We start from the raw sequence: 23,228 nt of genomic DNA, 5'->3' as shown, positions 1-23,228 counted from the left end.
GCAAGAGCACACTGTAATCTGACCAAGAAAAGCTCACTCACTGTTGTCCAACTGCTTTGTCAACTGCCCCCCAACCTTGAAAAGACAAATAGGCCTTTGTATAAGAGAAAAACAAGGATTCAAAACTACTTCAAGGCAAATAACACCAGGAAAGGCTGACTTAACCATTCCTGTGCTGACGTCCTAAGTCACCTGAGCAAGGACAAGAGAGGGAGGCCCAGGAGTGACAATCATTATCTCTAAATGCCACCTTCACTATGACTTAGCTAGTCCCCAAAAAGCAGCTGTAGCTCTTCAGGGTAGGCCACAGCAGGGAAGGATGGCATCATGAAAGGTTATCATGCCTCAACTTCCCTCTGTCTGTCCTGTGCTTTTTCCTGTCCCATCCAGTCTTTAAGATGTGATGAGATTCAAATTAAGACTGCAAAAAGGCCGGGCGGTGGTGGCGCACACCTTTAATTGCAGCACTTGGGAGGCAGAGCCAGGTGGATCTCTCAGTTCGAGGCCAGCCTGGTCTACAGAGTGAGATCCAGAACAGGCACCAAAACTACACAGAGAAACCCTGTCTTGAAAAACAGACTGCAAAAACATCAACAGTGTGATTGGTTTCAATTCACTGTCACAGTAGCATACAAGTAATTCATGTATTCTAAGGATTCTTGTGATAATGTGCCCAATATATTGTGCACCTTAATAAATTTATCTGGGGTCAGAACAGAACAGCCGCTAGACATAGAGGCCAGAAAATGGTGGCACACACACCTTTAATCCTAGCATTCTGGAGGCAGAGATCCACCAGGATCTCTGTGAGTTCAAAGCCACACTGGAAACAGCCAGGCATGGTGACACACGCCTTTAATCCCAGGAAGTGATGGCAGGAAGCAGAAAGGTATATAAGGTGTGAAAATTAAGCTTTTAGACTTTTGAGCAGCAGTTCAGCTGAGATCCATTTGGGTGAGGACTCAGAGGCTTCCAGTTTGAGGAAACAAGATCAGCTGAGGAATTGACGAGGTGAGGTTGGCTGTGGCTGGTTCTGTTTCTCTGATCTTTCAGTGTTCACCCCAATACCTGGCTTCAGGTTTGATTTTATTAATAAGACCACTTTAGATTCGTGTTACAGGTTCTCTTCCATTGTAGGACAGCAGGCTGCAGTGCAAGGACCAGGGATGAGGGTTTTCTGTGGGATAACGGGATGAGTAGTGTTTGCTGTGGAATAACGGGATGAGTAGTGTTTGCTGTGGAATAATGGGATAAAGGTTTGCTGTGGGATAACGGGATGATAGTGTTTGCTGTGGAATAATGGGATAAAGGTTTGCTGTGGGATAACGGGATGAGTAGTGTTTGCTGTGGAATAACGGGATGAGTAGTGTTTGCTGTGGAATAATGGGATAAAGGTTTGCTGTGGAATAACGGGATGAGTAGTGTTTGCTGTGGAATAATGGGATAAAGGTTTGCTGTGGGATAACGGGATGATAGTGTTTGCTGTGGAATAATGGGATAAAGGTTTGCTGTGGGATAATGGGATGAGTAGTGTTTGCTGTGGAATAATGGGATAAAGGTTTGCTGTGGGATAACGGGATGATAGTGTTTGCTGAGGCATCAGCTACCTTCTCTCTAGTCAGGTTTCTCAATGAAATGACAAAAACTCAGCTTTTGTAATAGATTTATTATGCATGTGTATGATACAGGGGAGGGGCACACCACCTTTATTTGGGGCCTTGGGATAGAACTAAAGTCATCAGGCTTACCTTACCCACTGAGCTAACCAAAAACAAAGCTTTTTAAATGCCAATGAATCACTTTTTCAACAAGTATTAAGACTTTTCTGTCTCCAAATAAAAGCTTTCATCAGGAACCCAAGAAGGAGGGCATCTTTAGAGCAAACTAGAAAGTTGCCATTGTTGGTGGGACAGACGTGTACAGGCAGAGCTGTGGCCTGCCTGTTCTGAGCGGTGTGTTACTGGGGTTTACAGACCTCCTAGGGACTTATGGGAAGAACAAGTTCCCTGGTTAGTGTCTGAAAGGCACTTGTGCACATTTGCAATTGGGAAGGATGACTGCAAGATAGAGGGCAATACTGACCCATTCTCTCATCCTGAATGGCCCAAAGCCTGCATGGAAGAAGCTATTCAGTTACACGGCTGTAAAGACAGCCAGCTCATTCCACAGCCTGGCCACGGGAACAGGATTCACTGGTTTTCAAAAGGTGACTCCACATCACCCATCTCCACATACACCGTCTTGAGCTGTGAATAGTATTCAATTGTCACGCGGCCGTTCTCTCTGCCAAATCCTGAAAAGAAGAGACGGGGTCAGGGTGAGCTGGTCACTACAGTGGTCTGGAGTCACACACTGCCTCAAAGGCAGGCTCTGCTGGTCAAGGTGGGGAAGCATGTCCTCAGACCAGTTCTTCTGTGGAGCTGAGGCCACAAGCGTTAGGACAGGGAAGTACACAGTCTCATTTCTTACCAGCATGGAGTCCTAACCTCAGGTGCCCGCTACTCTGGGTAAACATCTGAAAAACGTTCAGTCTCTTTAAGGAAACACGTTAAAGGCAGGCGGTATAGCTCAGTGGGCAGAGTGCTTGCCTACCAGGCACAAGGCCCTGGGTTCCAGCACCACATAGCCTGGGCATAGTATCACCCACCTGTAATCTCAGCACTTCACACAGACGAGGAGGCGGAAGGGTCTGTTCAACCCTACTCCACTACACAACGTGTTCAAGGCTAAGCCTGGATACATGAGACTGTGTTCTTCCTCCCCCACCCCCAGCCCTGCAAAAAAACAACAAAGCAGCTCATTGAAAGCAGCCTCCAAAGTAATCCACCAGACAGCCCTGGAAAACAGTGCTCATTTCACACTTGACTCCTAACAAGATTTATCAACCTTTAAAATGTGCAAAGAGCAGACTTTCACTTCCTTGATGACTCAGGATCCCCACGTACTGCCCAAAGCCTAATTAATAATGTGTGAGAAAGACAGCACCCCCCTGTTTGGACTGTGTGTTGTATCCTGGCCCAAGCCTATGGCAGGCTAAGCATGAGGCCAGGCACTCTGCAGATCTAGCCATTTCTCTCTCATCACACACTGTCCACTGTTGTGCTACTCAAAAAAAAGAAAACTGGCCTCAGGGCCCCCCTAAGGCCCAAGCCCTGTATTGAAAGTTAGCTACTAATAAAATAGCACCTTGATGTCTACTTGCATCATGCACGTGTATAGCTGCTCCGTGTACCACACTGAGATGTGGAGGGCTAGTGGGATATCATTGGAGAGTGCAAGGATAATGCTGAGTGTCAGATAAGACTGTCGGCCGTCAGTGGTGGCGCACGCCTTTAAACCCAGCACTCAGGAGGCAGAGCCATCCTGATCTCTGTGAGTTCGAGGCCAGCCTGGTCTACAGAGTGAGATCCAGGACAGGCACCAAAACTATACAGGGGAAATCCTGCCTCGAAAAAACAACAACAAAAAAAGACTGTCAACACCCACCATCACATCAGTGCTCCTAATATTAAGGTGGCCAAAGGCTATGGTTTGGACTCTCAAAATTGTGTTCAAACCAATTTTTAGTTTAAATGAAAAAAACATCTGGGAAATAAATGAATACAGGTACCAGAATACAAAGAAAGAACCTCAAAGTGCTTGCCTCAAACCTGACACACCAGACCACACATCTGCAGGGACAGAAATGAATGAGCAGTAGTAGTCACTTAGGGAAACATTCTGGTGCCATGCAGAGCAGAGATGACTACAACTGTGGTGAATGCCAAATTAAGAGAGTTTATAAATTTGGGCCCCAAAGAGAAAAACCCATTAATGTAAGCTTTCTGGAATATGACTTCAGAAGCACCTAAGCCCCTACTGACGGGCATACCTGATATGGATCCCCTGCAGGAGTGTTTAATGCTCAGAGCAATCAATCCAACACTAAAGAAAAGGCAATGCTACCCACAAGACACACCTGGAGATTTAGATCAGCCATTCACAAGCCATGCTATACAACAGAACTTCCTGGAGATGCCCGGCCCGCATTCCAGTGAGGCTAGGGAGGACTGAGGCTGTGCTAGTAACAGGCTGAGAAACAGTGGTGTAGCAGTACTGGCTAGGATGATATCCCTGGAAAATCTGGTTGGTTTGTACATTTCCACCTCCTCACCTGACTTCTTATATCCACCAAAGGGCAGCTCCACCGGACTGACGTTGTAGTTGTTAATGTAGCATGTTCCCACCTGAAGCTGAGCCGCCATCCTGTGAGCGCGCTGGATATTCCTGTGAGGGAGAAGATGGTACTGGTTATTCACAGTTCAAGCTAATTTCACATGAAATGTCAGAGTGTAAACTCGAAGGACCTGAAATCCCGCCAAACTGTTTCTTCAAACTGTTTAAAACCCTTTCATCACCCAGGCAAAAAAGACCCAGATTGAAAAATCTACCAAATAAGCAGCAGCAAGGTGCCACTACTCAACGGTGTTGGAACAACCACACCTCACACAAGGCTTTACATAAAGGTGGAGCCCTTACACCTACACAAGCATGCACTTACACGGAAAACAGATTTGAAAACTGTACAACTATCAGAAGTACGGGAATACCATCTCCGTGATCCCGGACTAGACAAAGCCTCCTTAAGTATGACCTCACAGCCAGGAGGATGCTGAAACCGAAACATGCTAACAAGGGCTGATACAGGTATGGAGAAATCAGAGCCTTTTATGGCGTGTGCCACAGCACATGTGTAGAGGCCCGAGGACAACTTCTGAGTCAGTTCAAGGCCTGCCTGGGCTACAGAACTGTCATGGCCGTCTTTGGCAATGTAGAGCACCTAACTCAAAAAGTAAGCTGGGTGGTGGTGCACGCCTTTAATCCCAGCACTCAGGAGGCAGAGGCAGATGGATCTCTGTGAGTTCAGGGCCAGCAAGGGCTACAGAGTGAGTTCCAGGAAAGGCGCAAAGCTACACAGAGAAACCCTATCTCAAAAAATCAAAAATAAATAGTTAAAAAAAAAAGACTGGTGATGCTGGAGATACACAGCTCAGCATAGGATGCTTGTTTAGTATTGTAAGGCCCTAGGTTTAATCCTTAGTACCCTAACACACACACACACACACACACCGCATTTAACCCAGTCTCCAAATCAGAAAAGCAGAGTCCCAATGTTTTTTCAGAGCCCAAAGGGAAGCAATCACATGAGGGCCAGCTTCAAAGCACTTCCATGGAAAGAAAACTCGGGGCTGCCTTCCAGGTGTCTGCCCCCAAAGGCACAGCATCTGCCCGTGGTATCACCAAATGCTCTGCGCTCTCAGTGAAGCCTTGGAAAACCACCTTCCCAAGGCCAGGGACTAATCAAAGTTCGCATACCACCTGGAGATTCGCCGTCTTTTCTCCTTCTTGTTTTGTTTTCTTGTACTGCGGTCTCACTATGTAGCCCAGGCTGGTCTTAAACTTAAACTTAAACTTATCAGCCTTCTGATTGCTAGGGTTATAGACATATACCACCACATCCAGATTGCTGGGGTTATAGGCACGTACCACCACATCCGAACTGTTTTCAAAGAAGTTTTGCATCAAAATCATTTTTTAATCTCTATTATAGTGGTTAACATTTATGTATGAAGATATTAATGCTGGTATCACAATATTTAAATTGGAGCAATATCATAAATATGCAACACACTAACCAAGTCTATGTGAGTTACAATGCACACAAGTTAGGAACTACTGCATTGCACTAAAAATACTGTATCCGAAGAACAATGTCCAGTATGTATAGTTAAAGTTTTCTAAATTTCTTGATGTGAATGTTTTCGATATCTAGCCCAAAGCTTTACATAGATCAGAATCTTAAATATTCAATGAAAGAATAAAGCCAGAACTTTCATTAATAAAGTTTAGAGTTCAATTTAAACTCCATAGCAGTGTAGGGTCCTCTGGCCATTAATGAAACACTGTAAAATGCAGCTTTGGCATCTCTGAATTAAGACGCAAACAGACTTAGAGGGGTGTACCTCGATTCGGTCTTCAGCATCATGAAACCAAAACAGAGATGCTGATGGCACTAATGTCAGCAAAGGAAGGAAGAATAAGAATGATCAGATGCCCAGGAAGACACCAAGAGGCTGGGGGTGTCCTAGTCCACATACCTGGTAAAGACGCCAGCGGCCAGTCCGTAACTGGTATTATTGGCCCGCTCCAGAACCTCGTCTTCCTCTTCAAATGATAAAATGGACATAACTGGTCCAAAGATCTCCTCTGTCACACAGGTCATTTCATCTGTGCAATTAGCTACCAACATTCAGAAGGGAACAAATGACAGTGAGGGGAGCATCGTCTCATTTACCCAAAACACATTATCTGCAGTAAACAGTGAAACACGGAGCTTTAGGGGAAAAAAACTTCAGAAGGGTATAGCCCCCGTGAATATTAATCAGGCCTTCCTTTTGTATGGCAATTTGGTAATACATATTAGAGTGTCATCCTCTATGTAATTCTAAAATCACTTTTTAGAGTTCCTAAGGAAGGATCCAGTGAGGGAAACAGGTTTACTTACAAACATCTTCACCACAATATTACTTATAATGATGAAAGCTGGAAGCAACAAACTAAACATCCAAAGAGGAAACAATCACACAAACTAAACACACCAATGATGAGCTTTTATACAGCTTCTAAAAGCAATGCTTTTGAAGAAAACATTAAGTTGATGCTCATCAAATACTCGCTGAAAATGACCCAAAATTACATCCATCACGTCTGTTAAAACGTTACATATAGTGTGTGTGCTGTGACAAAGTGTGTGTGTGTGTATGTACACATGTGTATATATATATATATATATATATATTTGCTTTGTAAAAGTGTACTTAAATGTTCCTGGAAATAACTAATTCCCTAACATTAGTTCACACTTGAAATCTGAACTCTGCACTTAGAACTCAGAAGCACCAGTACTGAGCCCAGTGAGCGGCAAAGGAGGGAACACTCGCCTGCACCGTTTTAGCAGAGCTGCACGGGTGAACGACCTACTTTGGAGTACTGTTAGACACTCCGGCTCATTATAGCCAGAGTCTAAAAAACAGCTTAGTCTAAAAAATAAAAAAAATCATGGATTTACAAAGATGATAGTTCTAGAATCTCTTCAGAAGTGATGGGGGGGTGGGGTGGAGGGAGGGGAAGCTGCAGCTGGGGTATACTATGAGAGAAGAATAAATTGAAGAAAAAAAAAAAAGGAAACAAAAATCTCTTCAGTGGCGGGTTAGACGCTGCCCTGTACACAGCACACAGTATCGGTGCATTACAGACACCTGTACTTCAAGGACAATAGTTAGATTGTATTCACGGATAGTCTGTCCTGTTCTAAGTCTTGGAAAACTAATAATCCTCATGTAAGTTTTATTTAATTACTCAAAACAATAACCCAATCATCTCTGAAAATATTTTATCAGTTTCCAAAGGCTGGGGACACAAATGGCTCTGTGAGTCATGAGTTTTACACTAGAGAGCTAAAGGGAATGGGTATAAAAGGCAGCAGCGTGCCTGTCTGAAACACAGACTACTCCTTAAATCTTGAGCAAGTTAAAGACTGACTCTAAAGTTAGTCCTAAACTTCCTTGTGCGTAAAAGTGAACTGTGGGTTTATTACAACACACATCTCTAGGCCCCAGGCTCTAGGAGTGACAGTCAGAGGTCTACAGCAGAGACCAGAAATCTGTCTTAACAGGTTTTCCAAGTCTCACATTAGAACACAAGCTAGTTTCCAGCATCCCAGAGTAAAGGGTTAGCTCCCTCCTCTTTGCCTAGCTTCACAATCTGCATAAAGTCTAATTGTAAAGTGCATGTTCTGGGTAGAAAGTCACACAAAACGAAAGGTACCTTAACCTCAGCATACTGAGACCTCACCATGCACACTTCAATCCCTCTTTTGCTTATACACATACCTGCTCTTCAACAGATTTGGAATAATACTTTACTGTCTAACCCATATAGTTCACTTAACAACATATAAACATTCCCTATTTGTTACTCATTCAGTTACAATTAACCTAGTCCATGGTATGGATGTTAGGCTCATAGCTTTTCAACATCAGTGGCTATTTCCTTAGGCTGTTGAAAGGTAACACCACTACCAACAGGGCCATGGGTTTCAGCTTAACTGCTAATAAGGAATTATGTAATATTTATAGGTTTTGCTTAAAGCCTGTAAAACAACCAATATTTGTACAAAAGGTTCTAACAAAAAACTGTAAATGAGACCGATGAAAGCAGTGTTTAGATGGGCACAGTGGTGCTTGCCTTTAATCCCAGCACTCAGGAGGCAGACACAGACAGATCTCTGTGAGTTCAAAGCCAGCCTGGTCTACAATAGAAAGTTCCAGGCCAGACAGAGTTACACAGTAAGACCCTGTCTCAAAAAGAAAAAAGAAAAAAAAGAAAACAGAAAGAAAAGAAAAAGAGCAGTGTTTATAATAATGGGTACCTCTGAGGCAGGAAGGAGGCAAGTGGGTTTAAGAAGGATACCCATGTACACTTGACTGTCCAAAGTAGAGTTTTAAAAGTGAAACAAAGCCGGGCGGTGGTGGCGCACGCCTTTAATCCCAGCACTCGGGAGGCAGAGCCAGGCGGATCTCTGTGAGTTCGAGGCCAGCCTGGGCTACCAAGTGAGTTCCAGGAAAAGGCGCAAAGCTACACAGAGAAACCCTGTCTCGAAAAAACCAAAAAAAAAAAAAAAGTGAAACAAATGTACTAAAACTTACTAGAATTACATCTGACACATTGGTTTTGTTATACTGATATGTTACTATGTTACAGTTCAAAGGAAAAGCATGCTTTACATTACTGAGGAGGGTTTTTTGTTTGTTTCTTTAAATCAAACATGTATTTGGAGGGGCGGTGTTTTGTTTTAAAGCTCATTCCAAGAACAAGTGTCTCCAGTACATATATAGTACATAAACCAATACATATGGTTGCCCTAGAGGAGGGGTACCTAGAGGATTTCAAGAACAATGAAGTAGTTCTACTTCTTAAACCTGGGCAGTGGAACCATTCAATCTGCCAACTCTCACTCTATGACGTTACATAGTTCATAAATACTCATTTCTAACTATCTACCATTTAATTCAAATCATTTAAAAGCAAACAAGAAGACATACTTAAAATGCAAGGCGTCATGTAAAATCCATGTTTTAATTTAGGATCCGTCGGTACATACACCTTTCCACCATAGAGCACAGTAGCACCCTAAGTGAAAAAGAAAAGGCAGGCATCTTCTGTATTGAACACACAACCCCGTAGGTGTTCCCGCAAGGCAGAAGGTAGCCCGAGCAAATGCACACAGCATTTACCCTCCCAAAGCAGAACATCATGGATAATAACCACCAAGGTAGATGTAGAAAAGGGAATGGGGCAAGGAGCCAGGACATAACCCTCCCCGCCTTCCACCCCAGCTTCCATTCACTTCTCACCTGCTTCCTTGCTGACTTTATAAACCCAAGGACTCGTTCCAGATGTGGCTCATTGATGAGTGGGCCCATCCTTGTATCTTCCAGAAGGGGGTCTCCAATTTTTATCTTTTCAGTCTGCTCTACAACTTCTTTTGTAAATTTATCAAGAATTGTTTTTTGCACAAACACTCTAGTGCCATTACAGCAAACCTAAAGGAAAGATAAGACGTAAGTTTGTGTGTGGGATGGAAAAAAAATGAGGAAAAAACATACAAAACTTTCAATGAGTCATGACCCATTTTTTTACTGTTTTATTTTATGTATACTGATGCTTTGCCTGCATGGCTGTGTGCCATGCGTGTGCCTGGTGCCTGTGAAGGCCAGAAGGCAATGGAGTTCCTGGACCTGAAGTCACAGATGATTGTGAGGCACCATGTGGGTGCTAGGAATCAAACCCAGGTCCTCTGCAAGAGCAGCCAATGCTCTTAACTGCTGAGTCACCTCTCCAGCCCTACAACGCATGTTTTTAAAGAATATTTTCACTTCTAAAAACTGCCCACAGTAATTAGGAAGGATCACACATGATTGGGGACACACATCCCACAGGTATGATCTGCCCTTTAACGGAAAGGTTAATTCTTACTGATTAAATTGTCTTGAGACCATTAAAGGGCCGCAGGCCCAGAGTCCACTCTCACTCTGCTGCAGTTCCAGCTGCTCACTCAGAAGGGAGAGTGGGAGGCGAGAGTGGACCGAAAATAAATGGGGCTAAGAGCTGTAGTCTTGAGCCCAATTTTGAAAATGGAACATCTGAGTTAGTGTCATCTCTGAAACTGTACATAATCACTACTTACTCATTCTCACACAAATGAACATGAGTACTATTCAAATACCACACACACAGTAGAACAGAGAGCTAGGTCCCAGAAATTGAAGATCCCTATGAAGTTAAATGGCATGATTTCCAGGATATATTACGAGAAAAATAGTGCTTCAAACCTGATACCTTTTGTGAAAGAAAGTAGATGAAATAGAAATATACCAATATCTGGTCATTTTGTTCAAAGAGCAGAATGGGAAATGGGTCAGAGTGGGAAGGAGGGATGGGAACAGGTAGGAGGAATGAGGAGTTACAGTTCTGAGTATGGCTCTTCAAAAAAAAATTCTGACATTCAGAACTATGTTCATGTTTTGCCTGATCAAAACAGATTTTAAAAATCTTTATAGGCCAGCACTCGGGAGGCAGAGGCAGGCGGATCTCTGTGAGTTCGAGGCCAGCCTGGTCTACAGCGCAAGATCCAGGAAAGGCGGAAAGCTACACAGAGAAATCCTGTCCCGAAAAACCAAAAAAAAAAAATCTTTATAGGACAGAGGAAAAGACACCTCAAATGAAATACAAACAGAAACCAAAGAACCCACTATTCTAACTGAACATCCATAGTGAAAGCAGGGGATGACAGACTAGACCTAAGTAACTTCTGAACATAGCTTTCAGTCTGCACAAGAAAAAAAAGGCTGGGTAGTTAGTGGTGGCACATGCCTTAATCCCAGCACTTGAAACACAGAGGCAGAGGGATCTCTGACTTAAGAGGTCAGTCTGTCGGGAGGCAGAGCTAGGCCTGGTCTACAGAGCGAGTGAGTTCCAGGACAGCCAGGGCTATACAGAGAAACCCTGCTTCGGAGGGTGGGGGTGGGGCAAGAAAAACAAAACAGTGTGCAGCTATGTGTCTCCCATACACACGGACATGCTTTCCCTAGCCCTGGCCGGAGAACTATGAGCAACACAGACACCACAGTAGCAGTCAAGAGCCTGGCACCGAGATCTTAGCGGGGTTTTTTCCCTTGGCAGTACTGGGGATTAAACTCGGGATCTCAAAAATGCCAGGTGAGTGTTCTACCACTGAGCAACACCTCCAGCCCAAGAGCTTTGTTTCCAGATCTCACCACTCACTGAAACCAGGGCTGCCTAGACAAACAGCCAATTCCAGAGTTCAGGTGGAAAAAGAATGAGATGGGTCTAGAATACTTCAGTGTGCCAGAAATCAAAGAAGTCACTCAGGTTAAAGAGTTCAAACCAGGCATGATAGCACATGCCTGTGATCCTAGCACTTGGGAAGCTGGGATCTCAAGGACAGCCCGGCTACACAGAGACCTTGTCTCAAAAAAAAAAAAAAAAACTCATAATGTATCCACTGATTAGCATGATACATATATCAAATTATCACATGGTACCACAAATATGTATAGTTTAGAGACAGGCTGGAGACATGGCTCACTCATTGCCTTGTTTTTTTGGAGATTGGGTATCGTTGTGTGGCCCTGGCTGTCCTGAACTTCCTCTGTAGACCAGGCTGGCCTTGAACTCAGATCTGCCTGACTCTGCCTCCCAAGTACTGGGATTAAAGGTGTGCGCCACCACCACCTGGCTACATTTTTTGCTTTTGGAGAAGACCCAGGTTCAGTTCCCAGCACCCACACAATGGCTCACAACCATCCCTAACTCCAGTTCCAAGGGACCAAACTTCTCACTTGTTACCTTGCCATCAATGGCTTCAATGGATTCTTTTGTTTCTGTGGTGTTATAGAGCTCACCTCAGACCCTATGGTAGGCAAGTGCTCTACCACCGTACTACAGCCTTAGTCTCTTCAGCTTGAAGGGACTTGTCCCAGAAGAAAGAAAATTATTATCTTTTACTAAGACATTAGTCAAACAAGTGGTCAAGTTTTAGTAAGGGCTACAGATGGAAACAGTAAAAATCAACAAATTAACACCAATAGAGTACTAATCACACTATGCTTCCATAAAAGAATGTGGTTGTTGCCTACACTGAAGTGTTTGATAGTTAGGAACCTTGTGTCTACAACTTTCAAATAGTTGAGGAAAACTTACTACTTTTGTATTATGTATATAAACACATTGAGAGAATGGTAAACAGATCCGTTTCTGCAGCAGTTCTCAACCTGTGGGTCATAACCCCTTTGCAAACCTCTATCTCCAAAAATATTTACATTATGATTCATAACAGTAGCAAAAATTACAGCTATGATGTAACAATGAAAATAATCTTATGGTTGGGGGTGACCCACACCAGGAGGAACTGTATTAAAGGGTCACAGTGTTAGGAAGGTCGAGGACCGCTGCATTAGAAGGATGTAGTACTCATTGTACTATTTTTTTGTTCACAACTATCATGTAATTCTCAGCGTGCTACTAGCTGGAGAGGAGGGGCTTCCTCCCCGGCCCTTCCAGGAAGAGTTCGTACCTGGCCTTGTGAGAGGAAGTTGGCCACCAATGCCCCCTTCACAGCGTTCTCCAGGGAACAGTCTGCGAAGATGATAAGAGGAGATTTGCCTCCAAGTTCCAAAGTGACAGGTTTGATTCCTTTAGCTGACATCTCCATGATCTACAGGACCAAATAAGGCACCCAGAAGTTTAGCATAAGTTAGCCTGCCTGCTAGGTCAAGTCAACCTGAACCTACCACCAGGTCATTTTGGTCTGACAGAGCCCGGAACCTGTTCTCATGTGTACTGGGCCCTTCATCCACTTAGACTATTTTTTGGCAAAAGCTTCTGAGAATTTTCAGAACTTCACTTGAAACTCTGAAACAGGAGTTCATTGAAAACATATTGACAATTCACAGGACTCTTGCAGCCAGGAATTCTTTTTGCATTTATATGTTTAAGGCTGTTCAGAACTTGGAACATAAATCCAGGTCAAAGTAACGAATCTGGGGACTGGAGAGATGGCTCAGAGGTTAAGAGCAGTGGCTTCTCTTCCAGAGGTCCTGAGTTCAATTCCCAGTAACCACATGGTGGCTCACAACCATCTGTAGTTAGATCTGGTGCCCTCTTCTGGCCTGCATACATGCAGGCAGAACACTTGTATACATAATAAATAAATCTTTAAAAAAAAAAAAAAGTAACGAATCTGAAGTAACTTGAGAGAATATTCCTTCCTCTGTACAATATAGTTAACTCACCAAACGAGAGTACAGCGCAGCCCGGGCCCCAATCCGTCACACACATCGTCTCCTGAGGCAGGCGAGGAGAATTTCTGCCCCACCTGGCCTACCACAGACCACTCACACATGCCCTCTCCCCCTTTCCCTTGCACAGGAAAAGTAGCATCTCCTGGCCCATTCCCAACATAAACTAGGAAATTCAAAGTCTGCAAAATACACAGTGGGCAGGATCAGCTTTGCCGGACTTGGGCATTTGTGTCGAATGAAACTGGTTTCATCTGTACCTTCGTGCCAGTGGGCACGCTTCCAGTGAAGGAGACTTTGGCCACATCAGGATGCTGACACAGAAACTGGCCTGTGGCAGCTCCCCCTTGCACCACGTTGAAGAGCCCAGGAGGCACACCAGCTTTGGTGTAGATCTCAGCCAGGAGCAAAGCAGACACAGGCGTGAAGGGAGAGGGCTTAAAGATCATGGCATTACCTGCAGAAAAGCAAATGCTCCTTTTAGACAAGACTAGACAATTCCAACCGGTTCCTGCTCTTCCACATTCACCAAAGATGTTATTAATAGCCGGGCGGTGGTGGCGCACGCCTTTAATCCCAGCACTCGGGAGGCAGAGGCAGGCGGATCTCTGTGAGTTCGAGGCCAGCCTGGGCTACCAAGTGAGTCCCAGGAAAGGCGCAAAGCTACAGAGAAACCCTGTCTCGAAAAACCAAAAAAAAAAAAAAAAAAAAAAAAAGATGTTATTAATAATAGAAATGGCTGGGACTGAAGCAATGGCTCAGTGGTTAAGAGCACTTGCTGCCCTGGCAGAGGGTCTGGAATAGGTTTCCAGCACACAAAGGATGGCTTATAACCAGCGCTAATTCCAGAGCGGGGACCTAGCACCCTCTTCTGGTCTTTGCATATATATATATATATATATATATATATATATATATATATATGCAGGCAAAACACTCATACATTAAAAAATAAAGCTAAAATTAACTATTTTTAAAAAGGACATTTTGTTTTCCCACATTGGGTTATCATGTATCAAGGTCTTTGTACATGGATTATCCCATTTAAAGCTTGCAACTTCAGTGTGAAGTGGGGATAATCAGTCTAATGTTATAACAATTACAACTGAAAACCAGAAACTTTCATTTCAACACCAGAGTGCTGAATCAAAAGGATAGCCTAGACTACGCAGCCAGTTCCTACATCAGAAACAAATTGGATAGCTGCAAAATAGAACACCAAGGTATGACCTGTGTGTGCAACCTAAACGTTAAATCCCTTCAGAGGCAAGGCAAGGCAGGAACAGGCCCACATCCTGAGATCTGACTGCCCCAAGGCAGGTCTTTCTGTCTGTGGAGGGGTTGAGGATGGCTCACTGTGGAAGAGTGAATTATTCTTACCACAGGCCAAAGCAGGAGCAGACTTCCAACAGGCAATCTGGAAGGGGTAGTTCCATGCTCCTATCCCCACACACACCCCAAGTGGCTCTCTTCTGGTATAGCCAAAGGATCCTCCTGGGAGTTGGATGTGCTCTCCTGGGGATAAAACAGAGTAAGAAAATGATGCAAGTCTATACGCCCCACAATTTTACTACACGAGCTCATCCTAGTCAATTTAATTCTCTAAGAATCTCCTGCAGGGGCTGGAGAATGGATCAGCAGTGAAAAGCCTGGCTGCTCTTTCAAAAGACCCAGTTCTCAGTACCCACATGGTGGCTCACAGCCATCTGTTAATTCCAGTTCCAGGGGATCTTACGGCCTCCTCTGGCCTCTGCAGATACCAGACATGTAAGTAGCACACAATGTACATGCAGGCAAATCACCCATACACATATAATTATAAAAAATAAGCCAAGGATGGTAGCGCACGCCTTTAATCCCAGCACTGGAGAAGCAGAGACAGGTGGGTCTCTGTGAGTTCAAGGCCAGCCTGGTCTATGTAGCAAACTCTACCCAAGCAAGTCAAGGCTATATAACAAGACCCCATTTCAAAATTAAATAACATTAAAAATAAACAAAACGAGCCGGGCGGTGGTGGCGCACGCCTTTAATCCCAGCACTCGGGAGGCAGAGCCAGGCGGATCTCTGTGAGTTCGAGGCCAGCCTGGTCTCCAAAGCGAGTTCCAGGAAAGGCGCAAAGCTACAGAGAAACCCTGTCTCGAAAAACCAAAAATAAATAAATAAATAAATAAATAAATAAATAAATAAATAAATAAATAAAACAAAATCTCCTAAGTGGGAGTCTGTGGGAGTTCAGCTCCCACTTTCTTCCACCTTTCAAAGGGCTCTTAGGTGGAGGAGGGAGGGATAAGAAAATATCAGATAGAAAGACCTAGATGACGAGGAGAAAGACAGAGACACAGGATAGCTTTGGGAGGGCCTGGGTCAATACCCAACTGCCTCCAGGTTTATTCAGAAGGGCTTTTTATAATATGCCAAGGGGAGAGGCAAAAGACCTCTCCCTTTGGCAAGATCAAAGCACACCATACAGCCAAGTGTAGACCCTTCCCAACACCTGGTAAACATGCCTGTGACCAAATCATCTCCTTATGCAGCCCTGCTGGGTAAAGCAAGCTCAGATTCTCTGACCCTGAGTAATTTGGGACCCCACACTACTAGGTAACTTAGATAAAATATGGAAATAAGAGGACAACTCATCAGCAGGGCAAGTCTGAGAACCCCACAACCCTGGACTGCTCACTTACCACATGTGGCTCAGGTGGGCTCTACCAACCATTCAATATAGACTTCTGGAAAATTTTGTTTGGGATGTTTCATTTACCTCAGGCTGGCCTCAAACTCACTATGTAGCTGAGGATGCCTGAAACTTCTGATCCTCCTGCATCTGCCTCCTAGGTGCTGGGATTACAGGTGAGCATCCCCACACTCAAGAGTATGCAGTATTTGGAACTGGACCCAGGGCTCCATGCACACTAGGCAAGCACTCTACCAACTTATCTACATTCCTGGCCCAGCCACGAACTGGATAACAACAGTAAGCATGATGTGGACTCTTACAAACTAGTGTTTCAAACCATTTGGTCTAAAGCTCAAGTTCAGTGCTGGGTGCTTTTCATGTACTATCTCACTGAATCTTTAAAACAACCCAAGAAATTAGGTGTTGTCCTCTCTACCTTAGCTAAGGAATGAGCAAGTAACTTAAGCCACCCCCAGCAGGTAACAAGGAACTTAAGACTTTGCCCTTCTCCACCAGGCTCCAGCTCTTTTGCCCTCTAATCAGACAGGCACCCGAGGCCAGGCCAGGGCTCACCTGCCATGGATGCAGCCAGGCCTGCATAGTATTCCAGGCACTGCCAGGAAGAGTCAACATCCAGGCGGGCCTCAAATACGGACTTCCCATTGTTGATTGTCTCCATGGTGGCAATTGCATCTTTCTGTTCCTTTGGGTAAAACAGAAAAATGGATTTAATATATATGATGTCTCAACACAGCCAGTGCTTAAAAAGAATGTGTCACTCAAGTTCTAAGCCTAGAAAAGGCTGGCACTTACAAGGAAACTTGACAGAATAATGGTGCGGCACTGGGAGATTAAAAACCCGCTGTCACAGAGCAACTTTCCTCTTCAAGTTCATCAGGTGACAAAGACTAAGATCACAATCTCATTTCAGTATAAGAAAATGAAAGTTTTAAGAACTTGTGTGTGTGTGTGTGTGTGTGTGTGTGTGTGTGTGTGTGTGTGTAAATAAGAATATATATCTGAGCATGTACTCTGACATTTTTGCATGGCCCAGGCTATCTGAACAAAGAACATGGGCAGGCTAACTGAAGAGCAAAGGCCATGGAAGAAGACTGCAGGCCCTAGAGACCTTTGGAGCTATGTCTTACTCCTAGAATCAACTGTTTACACTCCAGGGTAATAACTGTCGTGACCCTTTCCTCTCAGTCCCAGAGACTTGCTTGATGAGCAATTAACCTCAATACCTCCCCAGAAGAGGATGAATACAGCATAAGAAACACTCAGGTCAAGCAGTGGTGGCACAGGCCTTTAATCCCAGCACTCGGGAGGCAGAGCCAGGCGGGATCTCTGTGAGTTCAAGGCCAGCCTGTTCTACAGAGCGAGAGATCCAGGACAGGCACCAAAGCTACACAGAGAAACCCTGTCTTGAAAAAAGAAACATTCAGATACACTAATTCCCCTCTGGTACAAACTGCACCTACAGGCCACTACATTTTGCTGTAATAAGCCTTTTTCTCTGATCTTCAAAGCCTTGTGTGTTCTATCAGAATACATGTGTGCACTGATACGTTGATATGTGTGAATACAGGTATTTGGCATTCTCTCTCTCTCTCTCCCTTTCTCTCCCTTTCTCTCTCTCTCTCTCTCTCTCTCTCTCTCTCTCTCTCTCAAGTGGGTTAGCTCTCATACCCTTCAAGGTTTCTCACAGCATATTTACGACAAAGAAAAAGGAACCATATATTCCCAAAGATATAATTCATGTTTTGATGTATATCACTCTGAATTTTCTAAGTTTCTGATAACGCTTTTCTCTAAAAACAAAAAGGATACCTGTGACTCTGAAATGTTCCTAGGCAATTAAGGTAGAAAACAAACCTGAAAGGTAGGCTTAAATATCATCAGGAGGAAAAAGAAAAAAAAGAAACAAGCACCACCCCTGGCTGGTGAGATGGCGGAGTCCGTCAAGCGGCTGCTGTGCAAGCGTGAGGACCCGAGTTCCAATCCCCAGCTCCCACATAGAAAGCCAGCCACACCAGCACCGCAGCCACGTCGCCAGCACCGCAGCCACGTCGCCAGCACCGCAGCCACGTCGCCAGCACCGCAGCCACGTCGCCAGCACCGCAGCCACGTCGCCAGCACCGCAGCCACGTCGCCAGCACCGCAGCCACGTCGCCAGCACCAGCCATTCCAGCACCCCAGCCATATCCCCAGCACTAGGGAGGCAGAGCAGACAGATCCCCGGAGCTCAGTCAAGCCAAAGTGACGAACTCTAGGTTCATTGACAGACACTGTCTCAAAAATAAGGTGGACAGAGATCAAGGAAGACACCTGATCTCAACCTGTTCACACAACTGTACATACATATGCATATACCCACACAATCATATACACACACTACACAAATACATCTTTAAGTAAAAATAATTTAAATTAAAAAGTAAGCTACCAAGAGCACATTATAATTCAAAACAATTCAGGGGAAAAAAAAGCATGCCCAGAGAGCTGTCCAAGAGCCAAGGTCCCATGGAGGACTCAGTGGATACTTGTTTTACATACCAAGGCGAGCGTATGGGAATGTGTCTCCATTTCACAGAAATATCACAACCTAAAGCTGCATCAATGTTAACTGCAACTACCATCAGAACAGTGTGAGGGGGGTTTTCTAAAAGGAATATATTGATACAAACCTTTATCAGCCGGGCAGCCTCTAAAAGGACTTGGGCACGCTCCATGCCAGATTTTTTACTCCAGCTTTTAAAGGCAAGCATTGCATTTTTAACAGCCAAATCTACTTCCTTTTGTCCTGAACACTGTAAAGTAGCTATCACTCTGCCTATAAAGAAGCAAGAAGTCAGTTTTATCTCAAGAAGTTGCAACACATTTGAATTCTTTCTATCAACATTCTCTGGGGGATCCCTTTTGACTATGGTCTCATTTAGTTCTTTTTTGTGACCAGGAATCCCTTTAAAGTCCAATACTTTAAAGTGGTACACAACACACATGCAGGCAAAAACCCACACACATAATTTTAAAAATAAAAATAAGCGCTGGGCATTGGTGGCGCACGCCTTTAATCCCAGCACTCGGGAGGCAGAGGCTAGCCTGGTCTACAGAGTGAGTTCCAGGACAGGCTCCAAAGCTACACAGAGAAACCCTGTCTCGAAAAACCAAAAATAAAATAAAAATAAGCTAAGTATGGTGGTACATGCCTTTAATCCCAGCACTGGAGAAGCAGAGACAAGTGGGTCTCTATGAGTTCAAAGCCAGCGAACTCCACGCAAGCAAGCCAAGGCTACATAACAAGACCCCGTTTCAAAAATAACATTTAAAAACAAATAAAACAAAATCTCCTACGTGCTACAGGGTAACTTCGATAAAATATGGAAATGAGGGTGCAATTCAGCAGTAGGGGAAGTCTGAGGACCCTGGAACCCTGGACTGCTCACCACATGTGGCTCAGGTGGGCTCTACCAACCATTCAATATGAACTGCTGGAAACATTTGTTTGAGATATGTTTCATTTACCTTCGGCTGACCTCAAACTCACTACATAGCTCTCGTGATTCAAAACACACAGCTGAGGACGCTCCTGCAGGCCCAGGTCTCAAAAACTCAAGATGTCCACAGCTCCTGCACCCGACTCCTCTGCTCCAGCCTTGTAGTTAACTCCTGACCTCCAACCGACTCCACTTCCCGTGCCATCTCCCAGCTCCCCCTTTTCCAGAGCCTCCGCAGCACTCTGTGCTCCATGTTGCGGCCATACAAGTCCAGCAACCCTTTGCAGAGAGCTCGGAAGGAGGACACGGGGCAGCAGACTCGGTGCACAGGCCCAGGGAGAGCCCACCGGGAAGGGCCCACTCCCTCCCCGCGCCCGGTTACCAGTGGCCGGCTCGAACGCCTTCTCGGTGCCGCAGCTGTCCGCCGGCTCCACACGGACCCCACCGCGGTAGTTGAGCGGCTGCAACAGGACGAAGGTGCCGGTGCTCATGGCGGCGACCACAGAGCGGAAGAGGGAGGTCTGCCGGGGGCGCACTGCGCAGAGAAACATGTGTGGAGTGCGGAGCACTCAGGGAAGCCCCAGAAGATCACCCGCGGGGAGGGCGGGGCGAGGGGGCGGGACCGGCGGGGGGCGGGGTCGCGGAGGGGCGGGGCCGACGGAAGGGGGTGACCCTGGGCAAGTTTGGACCGCGAGAGGAGAGGACGGGACCTGGGGAGGTGTGGGCCGTGAGTGGGAGGGCGAGCAAGGTAGGCCCCGGAGAGGCCGCGGGGAGGAAGGGGCAGTGGGAGGGGCGGGGCCAGGTGTGGGCGTGGCCAGGTGTGGGCGTGGCCGTGGGGGCGAATTGCTAGGGAGGGCAAGCGGTGGGCCTAGGGTATCTTGGGCCCAGTCAGCATAGTTAAGGGAGATTGAGGCGGGGTGAGGGCTTCTGGGGTTGGGGACTGGGAGACCTCTGGCCTAGCTGAGAGCACCATACCACCTAAGCAGTCCATTCCAGATCCCCAAGAAGCTCCAGGGAGGAGAATGAGACTTCCTCTTGAGCTGCAGGTTTTTGCAAAATTTCTTTCACCTACACAGCACCGGCCCCTATTAGGAAATGTATTCTTCAGATTTAGTAAACTTTTGGTCATTTTTTCCAGCTCCTACCACCTCACTGTCCTGCCAGGCCTGCCTGCCTGCCATGATGGACTGTATCCTCAAACCGCAAACCAATAAAAATCCTTAGTAGTAACTGCTACAGGTGGCCTTGTTAGCAATACCCTAATTAACTTTTTCACTACTACTGAGATGTGTAGGTCTGGATCTTCAAATAGAAACAGCAAGGCCCAACCAGGAACATCTGGGGCGGAACTCAAAGGGCTGCCTTTGCTCTTGTCAATCAGAAACAGATTGGAAACATCTGGCCTTGGTGATCAAGCCTGAAGATCTCACAGGATCACAACAAGGATGGCCCTTGACTGGTACAGAGACCCGGCATCTCGTTTTATGGCCAGTCCTGTTTCCAGTATTCTGCCCGCAATCCCATGTTGATTTGTCACACTTTAGATCTTGTGATGTGTGCTTCAGAAATGTGACCATAGCATCTGTTGATCTAAACATGACAATAAAAGGGGCTAACCCAACCTTACGAAAGCCTCCGGCAAAATTTGCTCTTACTCTACCAGTTCCTGAATGTCAGTATGAAAACTCACTCTTATTTTGGCACCTACTTTTAAGTCAGAAAAAGTTTTGAAACATTCTGAGCGGGCCCCTGAGAGAAAATTTTAAGAATGTATAAATTTCCTAAGAATAATGGTTAATATTGATTGTCAACTTGATGAAACCTAGACTTGTCTAGGGGACAAACTCCTGGGCATTTCTATGAGAGGATGTCTAGATTGGGTTAGATGAGATTCAAAGACTCATCCTCAATGTAGGCAGCCCCATTCCATAGGCTGGGTCCCAGGCTGAATAAAAAGGAGACAGGAAACTGAGGATTAGTGTTCATTTCTCTCTCTGCTCAATGTGACCAAACACCTCACTGTCCTGCCAGTCCTTCCTGCCATGATGGACTGTATCCTCAAACTGCAAACCAATAAAAATCCATAAGTTGAGAAGTAACTACTACAGGTGGGCTTGTTAGCAATACCCTGTAAAGCATTAGGGAGTATTGTTTGTTTTCACTCTTTTCTCTTTTGGGGGCCCACCACCCAGCTCCAAAATAATCACACATGGAGGCTTATTCTTAGTTACAAATGTATGGCCTTAGCTTGGCTTGATGCTAGCTTTCCTTAACCCGTCTACCTTTGGCCTCAGGGGCTTCTATCTTTCTCTATTCCTACATACCTTTATTTCTTACTCCATTGCTGGTTGTGTAGCTGGTTGGATGACCCCTGATGCCCTCCTTCCTCTCTCGTTTCTTAATCTTTCCTCCCCCCATATTTTGCCTTCTATATATTCTCTCTGCCTGCCAGCCCCGCCTATCCTTTCTTCTGCCTTGCTATTGGCCAATTCTTTATTAGACCATCAGGTGTTTTAGACAGACACAGTAACACAGCTTCACAGAGTTAAACAAATGCAATGTAAACAAAAGTAACACACCTTAAAATAATATTCTGCAACAGAGGAAGCCACAGAGGTTCATGCTGAGAATTCACAAGGAAGACCATGACAGCTCTGAGAGCAACAGAAGAGAAGCATCCTTAGGTGGGTGCATGTTGTCAGGCAGGCATTTGGGTAGAAAGATTTGATGGGAAAGGGGAAAGAGGAGCTGCAGAGAGACAGCCAACCCAGAAGGGTACTTAAAGCCAAGCTGGGAGAGGGGCACTAAATCCCCTCACTTCTGTGTTTCCTCCCTAGATAACTGGAGATAAAGAAGAAATATGACTTGGTCACCTTCCCATCTCCAGACCTCCCAAGGAGAAAGTCCTTGAGAATCCATCTTCTCCCCAATTCCCAAGCATCCTGGTATCAGGCTATTTATTGTTAGGGTTCAGTTTCACATTAGTTACACTCTTACACACACACACTTTTCTTTTTCTTTTTTTTTTTTTTGGTTTTTCAAGACAGTGTTTCTCTGTGTAACAGTCCTGGCTGTTTTATAACTCACTTTGTAAACCAGGCTGGTCTCAAACTCACAGGGATCCACCTGCCTCTACCTCCCAAGTGCTAGGATTAAAGGGGTGTGCCACCACCACCCAGCCACACACACACACTTTTATTCCCTGAACACTAATGACTATCACTCTTATTTTTCCTTCAGTAAGTCAGAAAACTCTTCACAAAGAAATCCAGCGAGAAGAAAAAGATTATCCAAAATCCTCTTCCTGACCATTTTCATAGGCCTTTTTCTTAAAGCAGCTTGCATACTGAATTCCATGTTAGTGTGAGTGTCTTCACTTGCTTCATATATAGAATATAACTTTCTTACTCAGGGCCAAGTAGGTTTCCATCCAGCCCATCACTAGGATCAGGTCCTACATGAGTATTTGTTGAATGGGCAAATGAACAGTAACTGAAACCAGAGCTGTTACACACCTGAAACACCTGTTAAGACCTGAACCCACCACATCTAGTGACGATGTCCTCTGATGTTGGTTAGGCCTTTCTAACTTGAGAAGATCGTCTTTTTATTTTCAGGATATATGGTGCTGAT

The 23,228-nt window shown here is 45.1% G+C and overlaps 1 protein-coding gene across 3 annotated transcripts; it reads right to left on the bottom strand.

Annotated features, from left to right (window-relative positions):
- Positions 1 to 1,646: 1,646 nt before the first annotated feature.
- Positions 1,647 to 20,587, bottom strand: Aldh9a1 (aldehyde dehydrogenase 9 family member A1). 3 transcript variants are annotated; one of them, XM_052737496.1, is made up of 12 exons: positions 20,571 to 20,587; positions 19,978 to 20,130; positions 18,786 to 18,931; positions 16,672 to 16,801; positions 14,802 to 14,936; positions 13,682 to 13,878; positions 12,698 to 12,838; positions 9,456 to 9,644; positions 9,144 to 9,231; positions 6,138 to 6,279; positions 4,154 to 4,266; positions 1,647 to 2,293 (listed from the first exon to the last, which is right to left on the bottom strand). In XM_052737496.1, exons 1-12 carry the CDS (start codon positions 20,584 to 20,586, stop codon positions 2,190 to 2,192), a joined length of 1,554 nt encoding a protein of 517 aa, XP_052593456.1. In that variant the 5' UTR covers position 20,587; the 3' UTR covers positions 1,647 to 2,189. The 3 variants fall into 3 exon arrangements, with proteins under 3 accessions (XP_052593456.1, XP_052593458.1, XP_052593457.1); XM_052737498.1 differs by lacking the exons at positions 18,786 to 18,931; positions 20,571 to 20,587 and having other exon boundaries at positions 19,978 to 20,061; XM_052737497.1 differs by lacking the exons at positions 18,786 to 18,931; positions 19,978 to 20,130; positions 20,571 to 20,587 and adding an exon at positions 16,912 to 17,006.
- Between the last annotated feature and the right edge of the window lie 2,641 nt (positions 20,588 to 23,228).

Source organism: Peromyscus californicus, unplaced genomic scaffold (genome assembly GCF_007827085.1).
Source record: "Peromyscus californicus insignis strain IS unplaced genomic scaffold, ASM782708v3 Scaffold_14__1_contigs__length_90479793_seg_2, whole genome shotgun sequence".
NCBI lineage: Eukaryota > Metazoa > Chordata > Mammalia > Rodentia > Cricetidae > Peromyscus > Peromyscus californicus.
The sequence above is the reverse complement of the archived record's forward strand: the minus strand, read 5'-3'. Positions and strand labels throughout refer to the sequence as shown.